Source organism: Ambystoma mexicanum, chromosome 9 (assembly GCF_040938575.1).
Source record: "Ambystoma mexicanum isolate Mex_15411 chromosome 9, UKY_AmexF1_1, whole genome shotgun sequence".
NCBI classification, from domain to species: domain Eukaryota; kingdom Metazoa; phylum Chordata; class Amphibia; order Caudata; family Ambystomatidae; genus Ambystoma; species Ambystoma mexicanum.
In genome coordinates this window covers 453,515,455-453,533,374 of record NC_090931.1, presented here as the reverse complement: position 1 = coordinate 453,533,374, position 17,920 = coordinate 453,515,455, and the positions used below count along the sequence as shown (strand labels likewise).

General features: G+C 46.1%; 1 protein-coding gene across 9 annotated transcripts in view; it reads right to left on the bottom strand.

Annotated features, from left to right (window-relative positions):
- LRWD1 (leucine rich repeats and WD repeat domain containing 1) overlaps window positions 1–17,920 on the bottom strand; it is a 730,516-nt gene that overhangs the window by 181,039 nt on the left and 531,557 nt on the right. For all 9 annotated transcript variants that reach the window (XM_069614964.1, XM_069614960.1, XM_069614967.1 and 6 more), the window contains one exon: window positions 7,392–7,495. In XM_069614964.1, the coding sequence (XP_069471065.1) occupies window positions 7,392–7,495 (104 nt within the window). The remainder of the gene's footprint in view (window positions 1–7,391; window positions 7,496–17,920) is intronic.

Below are 17,920 nucleotides of genomic sequence, written 5' to 3'. Positions count from 1 at the left end.
GTGTCACAACCTATTTCTATCCTTTATACTATAATTAAAAGAATAATATAATTCAGAGTTCCTGCTCCAGGAGAAATGCTTACTTCTCCTGGTATTCGGGTGGTGTTCCCAAAAATGTTCTCTTAAAAAAGGGTGCCAGGGGTAATGCCTCCCTTCCCCTGCTTGTGGTTCCAACAAAACCTTGTACAACTCGACTTCCTGGAACAGGAGAAGGACTCCCTTTTCCTGGTATTGGTCGGCACACTCCAATATAGTTTGCAACACGGCCAGGGAGAATGACTCACTTTCCCTGGCATCTCGAGAGTATATTCAAAGGGCTTTAGTTTCCTCTCCAGGATAAGGACTCACTTCTCTTGGTGTTTGAGAGTTTTCTTCTGCATCTTTCAAACTTGGTGTTTATTTTGCTACTTTCACAGTATTAGCAAAGTCCCAATTCCATCTCTGGGCTTCACTAGACTTTTCTTTGCCACGAGGAGGATTTCCTCAATTCACTTATGTTGGGGTACCAGACTCTTCTCTGGTGGTCAGTAGGCTTATCTCTGCTACATTTCGAAGTACGATTAGTTTGGATGTACGGCTGACGCATTGCCGAGGGAGAGTCACCCAAGACTGCTCTACATGGTTGCCTCTGGGGCTCCCGTACCACCCGTTACTTTCAATAGGGCTCCACTGGGGCTTTGGGGCTCGGCTTCTCTCCTCCACTCTCGCTGCACTGCAGCATCTCTGCTCGTCTGCTGCTCCCGATTCTCGTGCCTGGGTCGGTCCAGTGAAACCCTGAGAACGTTCAGCTGCACGCCACAGTCCTCTGTTCTCTTCCTCACATCTGCTGACCAGGTTTGAAACTCCTGTGCGGGACAGTCTCTGCTGATTCTCCCAGCAGGACTTGACAAGTTCTTTAGTCCATCGTCTTGTGCCATACATTGACAATCCGCCAAGGCAGGACTGGCAAAGTGCTTTGTTTTTGATACCTTGATTTTTATGCCTCCCCTGGGCCATCTCGTACCAGTACTAGCACAGTCCGTAATCTGTATGTCTTCTGTGCTCTTAATCGTCTAGGAGTTTTCTGTTTTAGTTGTAGCCAAAGTACTACAGTAATACATTGGTCTACTCCCAGGGAAGTGGCTTGGAGGGGAGGGTTAGGGAAGGTTGGAGTGGGATGTTGAACGGGCTGTCCCCCAGGTGGTCGTCCTTGTCACCAGAAGGGGTGGCTGCATCTCCCTAGCCTCCTGGGAGAGGGCTCCCAGCTGGGGAGAAGTGACTATACCTGGTGAATCATCACAGGAGATTATTCACCCTGCTACTTGACCTTTCCGTAACCTTTAATAGGATGATCACTCCTCTTACCCTCTTTGAACTCAGAATCAAAGAATCTGCCCATGAATGGGGTGACCTCTACTTTTTTCATTGGTCCTTTATCTCGTACCTTGCAACTTCTGATCAAACCTCCCTTTATGTTGGAATCCCGAAGGTTATGTCCTTGGCTCCTTACTCCTGATCCTCCACAATTCCTCCCTCTGCCTACTAACTCCTTCTCTGTGTTCTTCTGGGTTCTTCAAACACCTTGTTGCAGGTGCAAATCTTGTTCTTTTTCCCTACCTATAACCCGCACCCCTCTCTCTGCTCATCTACCTGTCCCTGTGTGTGATCCTTCACTGAATAGTACTTTGTCTTAGACTCAACTTCCAGATGGAACGAATCCATCTGCGCTGTCCCTACTCTTATTCCTTCATCCATCTCCTTCCCTATTGACATACTCTCCATACTCCAAGGCACGCAAACTTGGGGGCCTTTTTGCGGTGCTTTTTGATGGTGATTTATTTGTATTTATTGATCGCTTGTTAGGCGCATATACAGCAAGTAAATTCTGTTTCAAAGTGCCCACAGGGCACCCGGAAGGGGACATGGGAAGGAGACATTAAAATACATAAATATGTTAAATACAGTGGGGGGGGGGAGAAAGGACTAACCTACTATGCATTGTGTGTATTCAGATCATGCTAGTGCAGAAGGAAGGGGGCAGTGGGGGTAGGTGCTGGGTTGCCCGTTCTCATGGGTAAGCAACAGATGAAGTGCAGGGTATGTAAAGTGCGAGCCTCTAGGACAGAGGGTGTGCCGAGGTAAGTGCTGAGGATAGACCGAAGCTGGAGGGGATTCAGTGTAGGTGGTCAGGGCCCCGAGGATGCATAAAGACCCTGCATACCAATCAAGCAGTTGTGAGATTAGCAGAGGAGAGGGGAGGGGGTAGTAAACGGGAAAGTGTTCTGGAGCTTCCAAAATGTAAGGAAGCCCTGCTCAAGACACAGAGGAAGGAGGCAGCTATTCCATAGAAGGGAGCAAGCTGAGGAAAGGGATCGACCTCCTGCCCTCTGTTTAGCGAAACGCTTTACCCTCCACCACTTCATTAGTTCTACCTCAGATGTATCCTGAATTAATCTGCGCAAAATCATGGAATCTGCTCTCCTCCTCCATTATAATGCTATCAAAACCCCCGTACTGACCCTGGTCACCTTCTTGACAACTGAGCTTGCCTACTACTTGGCCTTGCTCCTCTGTTCCTCCAAACCATTTGACAAAGTATTAACTTTTGCCACAAGTACCCTCTAAAGTCTTTACCATTCTTCTCCCACCTCAAAGCGCTGCTTCGATGCCAGGTGGCTTTCCATGAAAAACAGGTCCCTCTAAACTTCTATTGGCCATTTTCAAATCCCTGCATGAGCCTTCTCTCCCCCGTTACCTAACACCAACTCCCATTACGCTCCTCTCTAGTACACTCGCCATACAAGTTCCCCAACCACTGTGCACTTCATCTCGCAGCCACTGCTTAGGTCCCCTCGCCTAGCTCCTTTTATTTTCTTCATGTTAAAAACACCAACTAGTCCATCAAATCTGACCAAATGCAACCCTTCATTAGACAGTGTGAGCACCTCCACATCGCTCTCCCCGGTTACCTTGCATCTACCTCCACTGTATAAACTCACCTGCATATATTCTGCCTCTTTGGAATAATGTAAAATGTCTACCTTTCCTATCCCTGGACTATGTAACAGATTCCCCACCAGACACTGGTCAGTTGATCACAACCTCTCCCACATAAACAGCACCCGACTCCTGATTGCCTTGTCGACTTTATTTTCTAAGTGTATCTGATGGAAAAATTCTGCACCCTAAATAAAATGTGAGAATGTGGCTATTCAACCCTAGTGGCAAACCTGCGACTGGAAGCACTGCCTTTAAAACATTTTCTTTATAGTGGATACTGTGGGGAGTTCAGGGAACTCCATACTCTTGTGTGGAGAGAAAGTCACAGGGCATGTGGCTACTCTAACAGTTATAAAAGGTGATTTAAAGAGGCTTGAAGATGTAATTCACCTCCGATAAGCTAAACCACACCCTGCAATACTTTGTGAGTATATAGGAGACAGCAAGATGCCCTTTTAGTTCAAATAACTAGAATTCCAAAAACGTGGCAGTTCAGATTCAGAGTAAAACAAATCTAGAAAAGAAGATGGCACACACCAAAGGCCTGTGACTGTGGCCCAGAATACACCCATTTGGAGTGAAGTGGTTTGTGAACTGGAGGATAACGTGAACCAGAGTCCACAGCCATTTTTCTGTGAGCTAACCGGGACAGTGACTGGAACGAATCAGCCTACGCACATAAGTAGGCCGCAGGTACGAGCAAATACTGCACACTGATAAACAGCCAGAAACGCTATACTAACCAAAAGGAGCAGCAGGCCAGTCACTAAGCTGAAGGGGAAATTCCAAAATGCAGCTGCATAGGGTGAGAGCTTGTTTAATCTTTAGGGCTTATTGAACCCCCCTATTGGGAATATTGCCCAGGCCACAATCCCAGCCTCACTAAGCATAGCACATAAGGAGAACAAAAAAGGCAGAGGAGAATGGGCAATCCTGGGATAAAAAACAAGGGTCAAGCAGAAACCAGCTCATACAGCCTTTAGAAAAAGAGCTACAGGCTCCTTAGTATAAGAGGGCATCAAGTTAAAATCACTCTGATAAGAAAGAAAAATGCTTTAGAAAGACTGCTCTGTGAACACACAGTCTTTCTAAAGTGAACTGTGCCACCCCATGGAATACGAGTGCATGCAGGGGCTGGCGGGAACGTCCAGGCCAGGCGGAAGACAGGAGCCATGGACGCAGCAGATAAGTATATGTCGGTGCTTATGTCTGAGGCGAGTCGAGGTTCGGGTAGTGGTGTTAATGGGGGCAGGGGAGCAAGGGGTGGTGACACCCCCCTCCCCACCCAAGTTAAAGAGTGAGGGCATGGGTAGGTTGTAAGGGGGTGCTGGGGAGGGGGAAATAGTGCATTTCAGAATACTGAAAGCTTCACCAAAATCAGCTGGGGAACAAAAACTTGTGTGCAGCCTTCAAAATTCGGAAATTTCCCTTTGAGCCACAGGGCTCCTTGGCTGAGGCTGAGAAAGCTCAGTCAGTATCTTGAATCGGAGGAGGCAAATGAGCCAACTCATGCACTGTTACAAAAAAGGGGAGAATCTACCAGTCAGAATAACCAGAAAACGAATGTTTGGCAGAAGGCAACCAACCTTTAGGGAAGATTACAAGAGAAAAAAAAATGGGAGCAGTGGAAAAGAAGACTAAAGAGGTTGCTGAAAGACACAGTTCGCCTTGAAGGAACTGGTTGACAGAGAGCCTAGGACATCCACCAGCAACCCCAGGATAAGAAGGGAGAGGAACAGGCCTGGGGCAAAAAGATAATGATATTGTGTCTTAACAAGACCCTGTTAAGGCGGAATTGTGATACCTAACCCATCAAACTGAGCCATACTCCAGGTCCTCATCCCAGATACGTCCAAATATATATGAAACCGGGAAATGTAATTTAAACTGTAAACTGTACTGTCTCAGTCACAGTTTGTAATGGGCGTTTGAGACTATCCTGCTTGTTTGTGTGCCTACCCACTAGAGGGGACAACAAGCCGAAAGATTTGGTTTTGCACATAGGTGCAAAGATTATAGGCTGCCACCCGTAAGAAGATTAATACCTTTGGGTAAGAATCCCCAATCGCCACAAATTTATAGCTAAGGTGAAGGTATGCCAAATCTAATTATACAAGGTCTAGAGAAGAGAGTAATACATAGGATTATCCTTTCAATTCAGAAAGCTTTGATCTTGATTGAGGTATTCTCAGATCCAATCATTAGAAAAGTGCTACATTTTTGGTCCCAACTGTGCCTGGTGAAGTGAGACTCAGCCTTGCCAGAAGGCTTACCACAAAGGTCTGAACTGCTAGACATTATAGGATCGCTTCATTTGAATTTCCCAATGTTTATTATATAATGATAAACCGGTCTCTTCATATGGACATTCTCAATTGAAATTAGCATATGCTACATGGTGTATAAATGCATCTTTGGTGCACACAAAGTGAGAAGCGGGCATCATTACGACAAATTGTGTTTGTTGAAGACAATTTTACTTTTATTGCAGGGTCAAATACGTGTTAAGGTTATTCTGTAAAGGGTTCTATTCAGTAATCAAAAGCTCAATCTATTGTGGATTCCCCATTCATACAAACATCATGGTAAAGGAGTCTCACTTTTTAACTGCAACTCCTGTTGATTTGGGAGTACTTTGTACGTACATTATTAGTGTTTGCCTACATGAAACCATTATACAACAGAAATTGTTCATTTTTCTGGTAAAGCTGTATGCAATAACCTGCATCGATTCTGATTTTCAATAAAAGTTGACAAAACGAAAAAATAGCAGTGGTTCTAAGATGGACAGGCCAGATAAAAGCTTGGTCTTGCTTCTAAAACCCAGAGTAAGCTCAGGTAAAGGAGAGCCAATCACAAGCCAATTATAGGAGACTGGTGCAGCATTTCACACAGAGCCCAATCCAGGAAGGGGCGAGAGGCGTATAAAAGCCAACAAGCTCAGTCTAGTGGAGTAGGCTTTTGGCGTTGGAGAAGGAGCCAACGGCAGGAGGTGAAACAGCTTGGAAAGCACAGACACAGGAGGTGGGAAAAGATTCCGGAGGCTGGATGAGGACAAGCAAGGGAGAAGCAGGGATGATAAAGACACCAAGAGGTTGGGGTCCAGGTGGCTGTGTGAGGCCAGACTGGTGGGGCTGGATCTGGATAAAGTCCAGGGAATCTGAAGGAGAGACCCCAAACTGAATAACCAGGAGGCGAGATCCAGCTCTGAATAGCAATCAAAGTGGATTAAGAGAGGAGAGGTTTGGTGACAACCAGCAGGTTGGCAAAAATAGAAAGCAGGGGCTGGAGGGAGAATGTTTGGCAATTGTGGAGGAGACTGATAGCGAGAAGGCTGGGAGACATGCAGAGAAAATGGAGGGTCGGAAAGGAGCAGATTGGCGATAATGCAGTTGAGGTTGGTGAGGAGGATCGAGACTTATTGGAAATTGTGGAGGAGGCTCGAGATAGTGAGGAGGTTGGGACACAACAGGTGGTGAGTGAATGTTTTGAGGGGACTTTTCGAAATTTTGAAGAGGTCAGAGGATGATCATTCACAGGCTGGAGATAGTAAGGAGGGACGTGGAAGGTTAAGGTGGTTTGAGGAGGAGATTGTGATAATGGCGTTTATGGGAGGGAGTACAGGATTAGAGAGACACTCGGGAAGTGATGAGGGGAAATTATCAAACCTTCCAAACCTTGGTGAAGGTGGGAACAAGCAAATGGAGATTAGCGAGGGAGACAAAGATGGTAAGGAGATCTAAAGGAGATAAAACAGTGGTAGAATAATCAAAATATAGAAAGTCCGGAAGGTTCTACTGGCCCTAGGCAGGTGTTGGATGTGGGCAGAGGAATTAGTATGCAGCATGGAATTTACCTCAGACTCGGAGAGGTAAAGGAGAGAATCAAGACCATGGGAGGAAGATATAGGCAAGCCCAGGAGATTAAGCCCTAGAATATATCATACAACCCTTCTTGGCTGTACCAACTGCCAAAGAAGCGGTTTTCCCAAGAGTGGGAAATAGGACGACAGGGATGCTCTTTTGGCAGAGTCTTTACGCAAAGTATGGGACACCCTAAAACCTGCAACAGGGGACTAGCTAAAAGATCTGTTCTGGGACTCATTGTTGACTTTCAGTTGAACAGTACGGGACACCCAATGGACAGCCATTACATTCTTTAATTCCTTAGATAATACCCATCCAGATAATGTTTGATAAAAACGCATCTCGTTGGTCATTCTGGCCTCCCTTTTGTACACTCAAAATAAAAAAATGTTTAAGAGTACTTGAGGTTTGGCTGCTCTGTTGAGCCCGCAACATTTAGGACAGACGTTAAGGTGATAACACATACCAACACAGAAAATAGAAAAACACAAATTTGAAGAAGTATGGATTTGACAATTTAGGAATAAAAGCAAGAGCTAGACCCACCTCTTCAGAGACTTTGTATTTCTTCAGTACACGTCCTGTTTCACAGTCAATGACACATACTGATTCTCCTCCGCAGGTGGCAACAGTTCGGTAGGATCCCTTATCTGCAATTAAATGAGACAGGTTCATCAACAAAAAAATATTTTTTAGTAAAAGGGAAAATACTGGCTAAAATGGCTCAAAGTAAGATAACATTTGTCTGTTCTTGTGTGCAAAAATATCATTGCATCTATACATGATCAATAAAAATGCAATATAGCAAACTAACTCAGCATAAACAAGTTGTCTTAAGCTAAAACACCAATTCAACTTTGAAAACAGATGACAAAGCAGTTCAAAAGAAGAAGTTTATCAAAAAGGGGAAAATGCAGAGTACATTCATTTTTTGTTTTTATATTAGTCATTCCAATAGTAAAGTTGGCAATCATGTAAGGCCACGTTGGGGGTCTTGGGTTAAAATCTCAAAGGGTGTATTTTAAGTTCATGTCAGCTTTCTCTTCAATCCTTCTGGAAAAACACTTTAAAATAGATGGTGTGATGAAAGATCAACAGAACAAAGGAGACAGAAGTAAACTTAAAAACTTTTTCTAATGTACACTGCCAGGTTTACAGCATCTGAGCTAGCTTCAATTTTCAAACTTACAGTCTCAGGAATATAATGTGTCCAGCACACCTTTGTTTATCAGTTTCAGGGTTTTTGAGCCTGCTTACTTCTTAACAAATGTACCTTGGGATATAGCATCCTTCTCGCTTCTTTGCAGCTTAGGGCTACAGTGCCATGTTTGATGCAAGACAACTATTAGCAAGTACTTCCTCCACCCTTACTACTTAACATGCCAATCCTATAACAAGTTATACCCTGCCCCCTTAGAGTTTTTGTCAGGCTGCAATATTCTCACCATCCAGCTACGGGTCGCCACCTGGCCCGAAGCTTTCAGCCCTTCAAGGGCTCTTGGTCCCATCATTGTGTCTGGCTCCTTAAGCACCTGAGTTTATTGCCCTGAGGCAGCTGTCTGATCTGACAGGGTGTGACGTCTGGCTTTATGCTCACTCTTCCTCCCTTTGGGCTGGTCTTCGACAGTGACTGAGCTATGGTCCTCAACAGGGGCTTTTGGCCATCTCTTGCCAAGTGTCTGCCATTTAGCTGCAACAGGCTCTTGGCGTGCTCTCTTTGGGTCTGGTCTCAGCCAGCATCAGGGATATAGGACGTAGAAGGTGGCTAGACTTCACGCTTCTCCAGGTCTTAAAGGTGAGACTTCTTCCCCAACAAGCTGCACTCATAGAACTATGTCAAGACCGGAGGCTCGGAATATGCCCTCTTACTTTACTCAAGCAGAATGATCAAAACCAACAACAAAAAACAAACCATTACAAAAAACTACATTTCCCAATAAAATTCTCTGTAGTCCGTTTATGATTGATTACATTAATCAGGAGTTAAAATATGCAACCCATCTCCTTTCTCCGAGTCCATAACCCTAACTTCCCTTCCTTGTCCTTCCTCTTTCTTTGCTGCTCAGGCAGTTAAGAACTGTTGTATTTTGCTCTAATTCGTGTGGTGTGTATGAGGTGGTTTCAAACAGCTAATTTATATGGTGCATATTGTGCACGCCAGCCTAGGTAGCCGCGAGCGTGGGGCCAACGACGGAGCATCTGTGTAGCCGATAGAGTTACAGGCGCAACAAGCCTCAGGGGTGGGTTAGGAGGTAGGGCCTAGAATCTTCAGAGGGCACTCTCTCACGGAACGCGACTGCAATTCTGGCACCTTACCAGAGTTACTTCTGTGAGAGATGCGGGTTAGTCTCTGGGACAGGTTTCAGAGCAGCAGCAGTGTGTGAAAATTCTCAAACACCTAGTTACCATCAGGGTAACAGGGATCAAGACAGGAGGCTCACACTTCACAGCAAAGTCACGGTGATCAAGTCAGAAGCCCACAGTGGGGTGAGGCGAGCTCAACCTAGTGAGGTAAACTAGCACTATCGAGCGGCACAAGTTAAGACACTTTTTAGTGTCAGGAAATAGGTAATCTGCAGTGATAGCAGGGAAGAGGCAGTCCTTTAGAACTTCAGTGAGGGTGCACATCACTAAAAGCAGGCGCAGTCCCAAGGCAACCTGCAGCACAGTGAATCACACCAGACCCACATAAGCTGCTTACTGACTGGGCAGGCCCAAGACTCCTGGAGGGACCCACCAGTATGTCAGGATGCACAGCTCCAGCAAGGACTATGAGCCACATACCAGCAGAAGGTGGTAAGAGCCTGACAGGGGGGCACGCAGTACAAAGAGTACTGAGCGCAGGCTTGGAACCATTAACCCGAGGCAGGAGCTTAGTGGAAGTCCTGATCCCGTTCTCTCAAGGGATGAAAGCTCAGAGGCGAGGCCCCAGACAGAAGGCAGGGCCACCAGCAGGGGGAGAGGGAGGTTAAGAAAGCCTTTAGGCCAGACGCCCCCGGGCACACCAAGAAGAAAGAAGTGATTCTAAAAGTGAGATCTTGGGACGAAGGGCAGATATTACATCGATGAGTCCACTTCGGAAGAGTTGGATGATGGCGATTGATACGCAAAACAGAGGAAAGCTCAGAAGAGCAAGAGTTATTATACCCAAGCCCTTCAAAAAACCACAAGCCTGCCAAGAAAAAGAAAAGGCAAAGGAAGGAAGAAGGGCTCGGCAAGGTATTCGACCCGACTCTCTCATGGATCACAAGTAGGTGGAGTGGAAGACCCCCGCCAAGATTGCCAATTACATCAAGAAGAGAATTTGAAATCCTCTGTCGAAGGAGGTCAGGAACAAAATCTGGGTGGAGTGCCCCAGGCTCCATATGCCAGACGGTGTGGCAGAAACAGCAGGCATTGACGAAAAGATGCTATGCTTCATGCGAAGTTTTGGAAGCGATAAGAAGGGCATCGACAGATTCTGGTGGTCATGCCAGGATAAGGTCTTAGATATTCTAGGCCATTTAACCAAGATCTAGCCAATGGTTTAAGAGGCAAAACAGCCAAATCAGAAAGTAGACCATGAGATTCTGGCTGGCTGAGTGTAGAGGGTAATCCGTTAGCTCAGCAATGCCAACAGCGCGGTGACAACTAAGAGGAGGAGGTCTTTCCTGGTTAAGATCAACCCCAAAATGGCAGAGCTGGCGACCTCAGTCTGCAGACCCAAAAGGCAAGCTCTTTGGAGATGGACGAAATGCACAACTGCGTACGCCGCACTGGATAGGCCTCAGGCCTCATTGAAAAGAATATTTGGGCATAAGGTTTTTGGAAAGGCTGGCAGAGGCCTGGGCCTCTCAGCCAGCTGCTACTAGTCATACAAGCCCAATTACAATAACTGAAGCAACTGGAGAGAACGGGAGGAGTGGAGACCCAACCCCTTCTTTCAAATCATGAGGAAGGGGTAGAGAGGAAGAGGCAGCAACAGAAGCCAGCAAACAAATACAGAGGAGACTCGGCCGGAGGGAGTTGATACACGGATGGGACCAGGGAACCCAGAGGTAGAGGGGAGGACGGCACTGTTCTTACAGAAGTGAAACGAGTTATCAAGAGATGCATGGGTCGAACAGACAGTACAGGGTTTCCAGCTAGAGTTTCGTCAGGACCAGTATAAACAAGACCATGTTCTTCAAAGAAGACAAAGTTATGTTAGACAAAGATTTTAGATCTAGAGCGAAAGGCAGCTATCACAGGTGTCAAACCCCTTGGTCAGTTTTTATAAGCAATATGTTCTTGGTAAAGGGCAGACGGAAAAACAGGCCAGTGATGCACTTAGAAACTGAAACATATTTATTATTTATAGACATTTCAAGATGGAGGGACTCTGTCTTCTAAGAGACGCGTTACAAACGGGGGATTGGTTGGTGAGGATAGACCTCAAAGATGCCTATTTAATGATCCCAGTCACAACTGAACATCAGAGGTCACTTCAGTTCTGGTGGAGATGTCAGAAGTGGGAGTTCACATGTCTCGTTCAGACTGGCATCCGCACATTGGTGTTTTATTAAACTGACGGGAGCAGTGATCAATCACCCGAGAGAGCGGGGCATCAGGCTGGTAGTATATTTAGATGACTGTCTTGTGGGGTAGGACAAAGTAATTTCAGAACAGGTGAAGATAGCAATCTGTCTGCTTCAGAGATTGGGATTCCAAATAAACGTGGAAAAATCTGAATTGAAGCCTGCTCAGTCCCTAGATTTTGTGATAGATATGAGGGTGGCTACTCAGCTTGCCGATAGCAAAAGGGAATCTGATCAAGAAAGATCAGGACAATACAAACGAGGGAAGTCATCTCAGTGAGGGAGCTAGCCAGATTCATCCAGATCATCTTTCCAGGGCCTCTGCATTACAGGGAACGGCAACATCTAAAAATTCAACAATTTTACAGAGTACTGATCTCCATGGAGGTGAAGCCAGAACTGTGGTGGTGGTTCAGGCACATGGAGGTATGGACCGTGAGAGCAATATCTGGCTCCTCCCCGGACCTCATCATAGAATCAGATGCCAGCCAATGGGGCTGGGGAACCCATTGCGGGGACAAGAAAACGTGAGGCAGGTGGTCCGAGGTAGCTAGAGCTACACATCAACTGCTTAGCAGTAATGGTGGGGTCCTTCGCCGTGAGGCTTCAGACACAAGACAGAGCAAATTGTTGCGTGTTATTGAATGAAAATGGACGTTGTCTCTGCAGTACGATAAACAGGTTGGGCGGTGCGAAGTCCAGGATGCTAACAGAGTTAGCTAAAGACTTTCCGCATATTTGAATATTTGTATTGCGCCTATACAACAAAGTATTTCCAGGTACCACAAACAAAAAGGGGAAAGGGGAGACTGAGGGGAAAATAATAACGGTCCTACTAGGCCTTGCGACATTCAGATTGTGCAAGTGCAGTAACAGGAAGAGCAGGGCGAGGGGGCATGGATGGGATAGGAAGAGGGTAAGAGGGAGAAGTACAGATTGGAGGTGGCCCAGGGTCTGGGCAAGTGCTAGGGGGAGCCCTGGAGGGCAAGTGCTCAGTGAACCAGGGGTGGAGGTCAACTAAAGAGAAGGAAAGGGGGTGGACCAGACTCAGTAGGCTAGTTGGCGAGGGTTGCCTGAGGGCAAGTGCTGGTATAAAGGGGTGAGGGGGATGACTGGTCGAAGGAGGGCCCGGCTCCAGTAAGGCTAATAAGGGATACAGGCAACCAGACGTAGTGGCAGGTGGAGACTCGCAGGGGGTGAGGGGGAGGAGAGAAAAGTAAGGTCTTGAGAAGCTTACAGAATTTAAGGAGAAGCAGCTCAAGTTGCAGGGGGCAGGGAGGCTCCTGCAGAAGAGAGATCTACCCCCTCCACCCCCACTCTGTGCTTGGAGAAACAAACGTCTGATCTGCAAAGAGTTGGAGCTAGGGGACCAAAGGTCTCAACCAGGGCGGTATTTAGGGTGAGTGTTGGACGTAGCGAGGTCCCAGGCCATAGGCCCCAGAAAGCCTTGTGAATGATGCAGAGGGTCTTGAATTTGATCCTTGCAACTGCATGGAGCCCGTGGAGTGATTTTAGGGCTTGAGAGTTGCGGTCCCTGGGCTTGAGGACAAGGATAAATCTTGTAATCCTATTCTGGATTAGTTGAAGAGGGCAGAGGGAGGAAAGAGGCAGATTAAGGAAGAGGTTGTTACAGTAGTCCAGCCTGGAGAGAACCAGAGCTCTGGAGACATTGAGTTTCTGGGGAAAGGTGAGGAAAGGGAGAATGCCTCTGAGGAGGTGAAGCTGAAAATGAGACTTGACAAGGTCAGCGATGTGAGGTGAGAAGGACAGTCGACAATGACACCAAGAGTCATGTAGCAGTTTCCTTTGATCTTACTGACGGTTGGGATATGCAAGTACGTGGGCCCTCTGAAAGCGGATGTGTAGTGACTTTGTGGTGGACCACTGGTAGGGATGCTTTATTTGCAATTTTCTAGAGATACCCAAGAGAAACTGGTCTAGATCTCTCAACATAGGTATGGGGTGGTAAACAGTGGTACTAGTGACAAGCATACTGCTGTAAGCCTAGCTCTGGCTTCAACCCAGCTAGGCCGCTCAGCCCAGGCAGAGTGTTTCCTATGTCCTTCTTACAGGGTCAGATTACTTGCAGTGCCACAGGACACAAATACACTTTTCTGGCGCAGCCTCACCTTGAGATGTATGCTGCCTCCTTCTGCCCTTTGCAGGATTCTAGTATGTTGGTCTCCTCATCTCCATAACCTTGCCAAAACAAGTCTTTTAATGAGCTGCAGGCATTGATCTTCTGCTGTGATGTGAAAAACTGCTTTGAAGTCCTCCCTTGTGCTCCTGAAAAGTATCCTACATGCGGCTGCACGCATATACAAACATCACCCTGGCCCTCATCGACCTTCACTGGCTCCCACAAATCAGTCCTGCTGCATCATCTATAAGGCAGTCCTCAACTCACCCAGCTAACTCTGAGGAACTCAGCATCTCTGGTGGAGAGTGCACCACCAAAGGCCAGGACATGTACAGACTTTGAAATCCGCTGCTCCAAAAACAAAAAGAACCAGAAAACAAGCCTCATCTGCCTGTGTCCCAAGACTATGGAACCACCCCCCTATCAGCATCAGAGTCGCCCCCACAATTCAGAAAAGAAGTCGAGACCAATGACAATATTTGTAATACTTTTAAATAGAAGGGACCTTACCCTCTTGCAGATGAGATTACATCCGACAATGAACACAAAAGGAGTTTACCTTTATTTATTTCAGTTAAGGCCAAAAAAGAAACAACTTTTGTGATATTTCTTATTCCGGTCTCGATTCAATCCGATAAAATAAAAATGTTGGTCAATGTTATCCCGCCAGGTACGTGTGCGTGAAATCTTCCTGTGCGTGGTCTATTGAAGACGTCATCTTGTTGGCGTGTATCTGAATAAATGTGCTTGCATTAAAGCCGTTGAGGTCACAGTGCTTATTGCATAATTATGCCACATAGTGGTCATCTTGGAAGATATGCGAGCATCATGCGTCAGCCATAGCACTTAATCCCTGGCATGAAATCTGTAAGGATTACCACATCGTTGGCATGGCCTCCATTATGTATCATTATTGTACTCTGTATTCAAGTGAATGAATACACACTATGGAAAGGAAATCTACAGTGAAGGCACCATGAAGCAAGACAGACAACCGATTCAAGAATCAAACAGAACACTTTCATTAACTTAAATGTCAGGATGGTGGAGGACGTTGCTTTTGCATCATAGCTCCAAGCTTCCGGCTCTTAGTTTTTGCCCTTATTCGCCAGGCCTAGTCAACATAATTTGCTACAAAATGCACCCATTTTAAATTGTTGCAATTTCTAAAAAGCTGGAGTGCATTACGTATGACCTATGCCATGCATGTTGCATATGGTTTTTAAAAACTTATCGTGCTACATGATAGCCCTAGCAAAAGAACAAAAAGTGGTTCAAAGATTCCTTTGCAGATCTACAAGCTACAAGCATATCTAATTTCTATCAGGCACCCATTTTTTAGTGTGGCTTGCCAAATTCAGTTGGGAGAATCTTAATTTAAAGACAGCGTGCCAGTGGGGGCCTAACATGGTCTAAATATTTTTCAAACCCCATGATTTACTTATTTGTCAGATAGGTGGATCCTGAAGCTATTCTCACATTCATTGGCTAACTCAGCCTCAACCAGTCAGATGTTTTTAGCTTTAAAGTAGATAGCTGTGGGTAATTCCCTCGGGGTTCAGCCAAAGTTCTCCCAGTTCCATTTGCATCAAGACATGCGGCAACCAAGGCAAGGATCTACTACCCTCGGCCTCCAGCAAGCGGGTAGTAACTTCACAATATGTTTGACGCTCTGGGAACCACCACAATCTCGGCCAGAAAAATACTGGTCTGAATTGGACCTCTTTCTGAATTGGTCCGAGGCCCATTTCTAAATAAATGAAGATAGGCATGATTTTGACAACCCAAGTTTTTTCAAAAAGGATCTTTCGGCCGGACCCAATTTATTATTGCCCAAGTAGCCCCAAATGTCAGCGCTGTACATAGCTGCTGACTTGGCCGGGGCTGAGTACATTGTGGTAACAGGAGAAATGCACCCTTGACCATGTGAATATAAAAATCTCAAAATGGCCACCGCCCCATATTTTTCCAAAGGCAAGCTAGATTTGGACTGCTGAGAAGGACAGTTTCCTTGGTCATCAGATCGCACCCTTGGGTAATCGTAATGCTGCACTTGCTTGGGGGAAGGCGTTGTTGATGACCAACATTAGTTTTGTAAATTTACTAAATTTTGGGTGGAAGACCAATGTCTTGCTTTTCTTCATATTGATCTCAAGTTGGAGCTCCATGCATTTCTCAGCAAAAGCCTCCTCGGTGATCATGAGGCCCTTTACAGATGTTAATAAAAAGGACTGCATCTTCTGCAAAGAGGAGCATCGGAGAGGTGGCAATCAAGGCATTTCATCCAAACAAACTACTTCATCAATACATATCAGAAAGAGGAGAGGGCCAGGATAGATTACTGCCTCACTCCTCTAGTTACCTTAAATGAATCCGTAAGTTCTCCCCCACTCCCCATCAGACTGAGGCGGTACTGTTTGAGTAAAGTTGGATTATTATCTGTAAGAGTCCCGCAGAACCCCCCTTTCTGTTATATTGCCCGCAGCGTTGCCCTAGAAACGCAGTCGAATGCGGTTCTGAGGTCAACGAAGGCACAAAATACTATCTTCTTTTTCAGGGTCGTGTATTTCTGCGTGATCATGTGGAGACGGAAAGCTTGGTCCATTGTGCTCATCTTTGGTAAGAACCCGGCTTGCAGGTGATCAATCAAATCTCCCTGGGTAACCTACTCTTGTAAATGCACATACATAGCTCTGGCAAATGCTTTCCCCACTCCGTCTAGTAAGGAAATTGGCCTAAAGTTAACTGGGTCCTGCCTCCCCTTCTTATAGATCGGATTTGTTGCATTTTGCCATATGGGGATGAGGGACGTGTTCTGTTCGAGGCTGGTGTTAAAAAGAAGCCGCAGGGTGGGCACCCATACCATTAATTCATCTTTGTTTAGATCAAATGGGGGATCTAGTCTGGGTCCAGGTGCCCCCGCGCCCCATTTCTGGGTCGATATAGCGTTGCATACCTCCCACAACTCACGGTGGATTGGGCCAATGACATTTGTTCCGTCCAGGTTATGTTGGACAGCACACTGGTCAACTGTCAGATCTTCCATTCCATAAAGATCCTGCAAGCAAATCTACCAGGTATTTGGACTTCAGGTCAGCCACCACTCCCCTACCTTGCCCTTCTTTGTTCCAACTCACTATCCTCCAAAACCTGTGGGAATCCCTGTATTGTGAGGCTTCCTGCATTTTATCCCACTCTTGCCATACCGGGATGTCTTTAGCTTTCATCAGGGATTTGTATAATGCCCTAAACTATCTCAACTCTGTCTCATCTGGGTCATGACGTCTTTTTAGGCAATTCAATATGTCTGACTTCGCCATCCTAATCAAACCATGGGTGAGATTTTACTGCATGCATTTTACACTTTCACTAGGTTTAGTGATGAAGGGGTGAATAGATTGGACAACTTTATTATAGACCGGTAAAATATCTAGATCCCCCGGTTCCATCAGTGAAAGATGTTCTAGGAGGGGCAAGAGGACAATATAAATCAGGGGTTTTGATTGGGCCAGGTCAAGATCTGAATTTTATCTGCAGTTTGATAGGCCCTCTATATGGACAGTATACCTTGAATTCCTACGAGAGTTCTCGTGTCCACTCAAGCTGGAAAGCTTCAGGAGCAGTGGCTTGTGGTCGCTCCCCTGTATGCTCGCAATTTCAAAGTCTTTTGCATTACACCATCATTTTGTGGATAGAAAATTAGTCAATGTGCGAGGTGCCAGTGGGCCCTTCAAATTTTGTTTTTGGCGGCTGGTCCTATTTAAAGCAGCCATTGCAGGCCCTGAGCCCCATGCCCAATAGCAAGGGAGCGCAACTAAGGAGGTATGTCCCATGCCACGTCCAAATCGTCCCATGCCACGTCCAAATCATCCCAAGCCCCCTCTAGATCTAAAAGGGGCTCTATTTGGAGGTTTAGATCGCCTACAAGTATGTTTTTGTGATCCAGTTTATCCTGGCTCAATCTTCTCTAGAATATTCATACCAATTCAATTGCATTCGTCAGGGATTTATTAGCAACCCGATTACACACATTACAAAGGGATATTGGTTGGGTTCCCAGGGAGCTCAGTACCAGGTACTGTGCATGTGGGGGAACCAGATTTAATGTTAGCTGTGCGGAAATCAAGTGCTCTGCCAATCCAAACTGCAAGCCCACCATAGGGCCTGCCCTTGGGTCCCTTCGAAGCTAAAACCTTAAAGACCTCATAGCCCTGAAAAGTAGTCCGTTTCCTGCAAGCAGATCATATTCCCCCAGAGGAAAAAAAAAATCCACACCAATCGGGGTTTACCAGGTGTTTCCCGAGACCATCTATATTCCAGGAGATTAAACTTATTTCTCTGTGGTCTGGTTTGTTTGTTCAGGGTCTGCGGTGTATCAA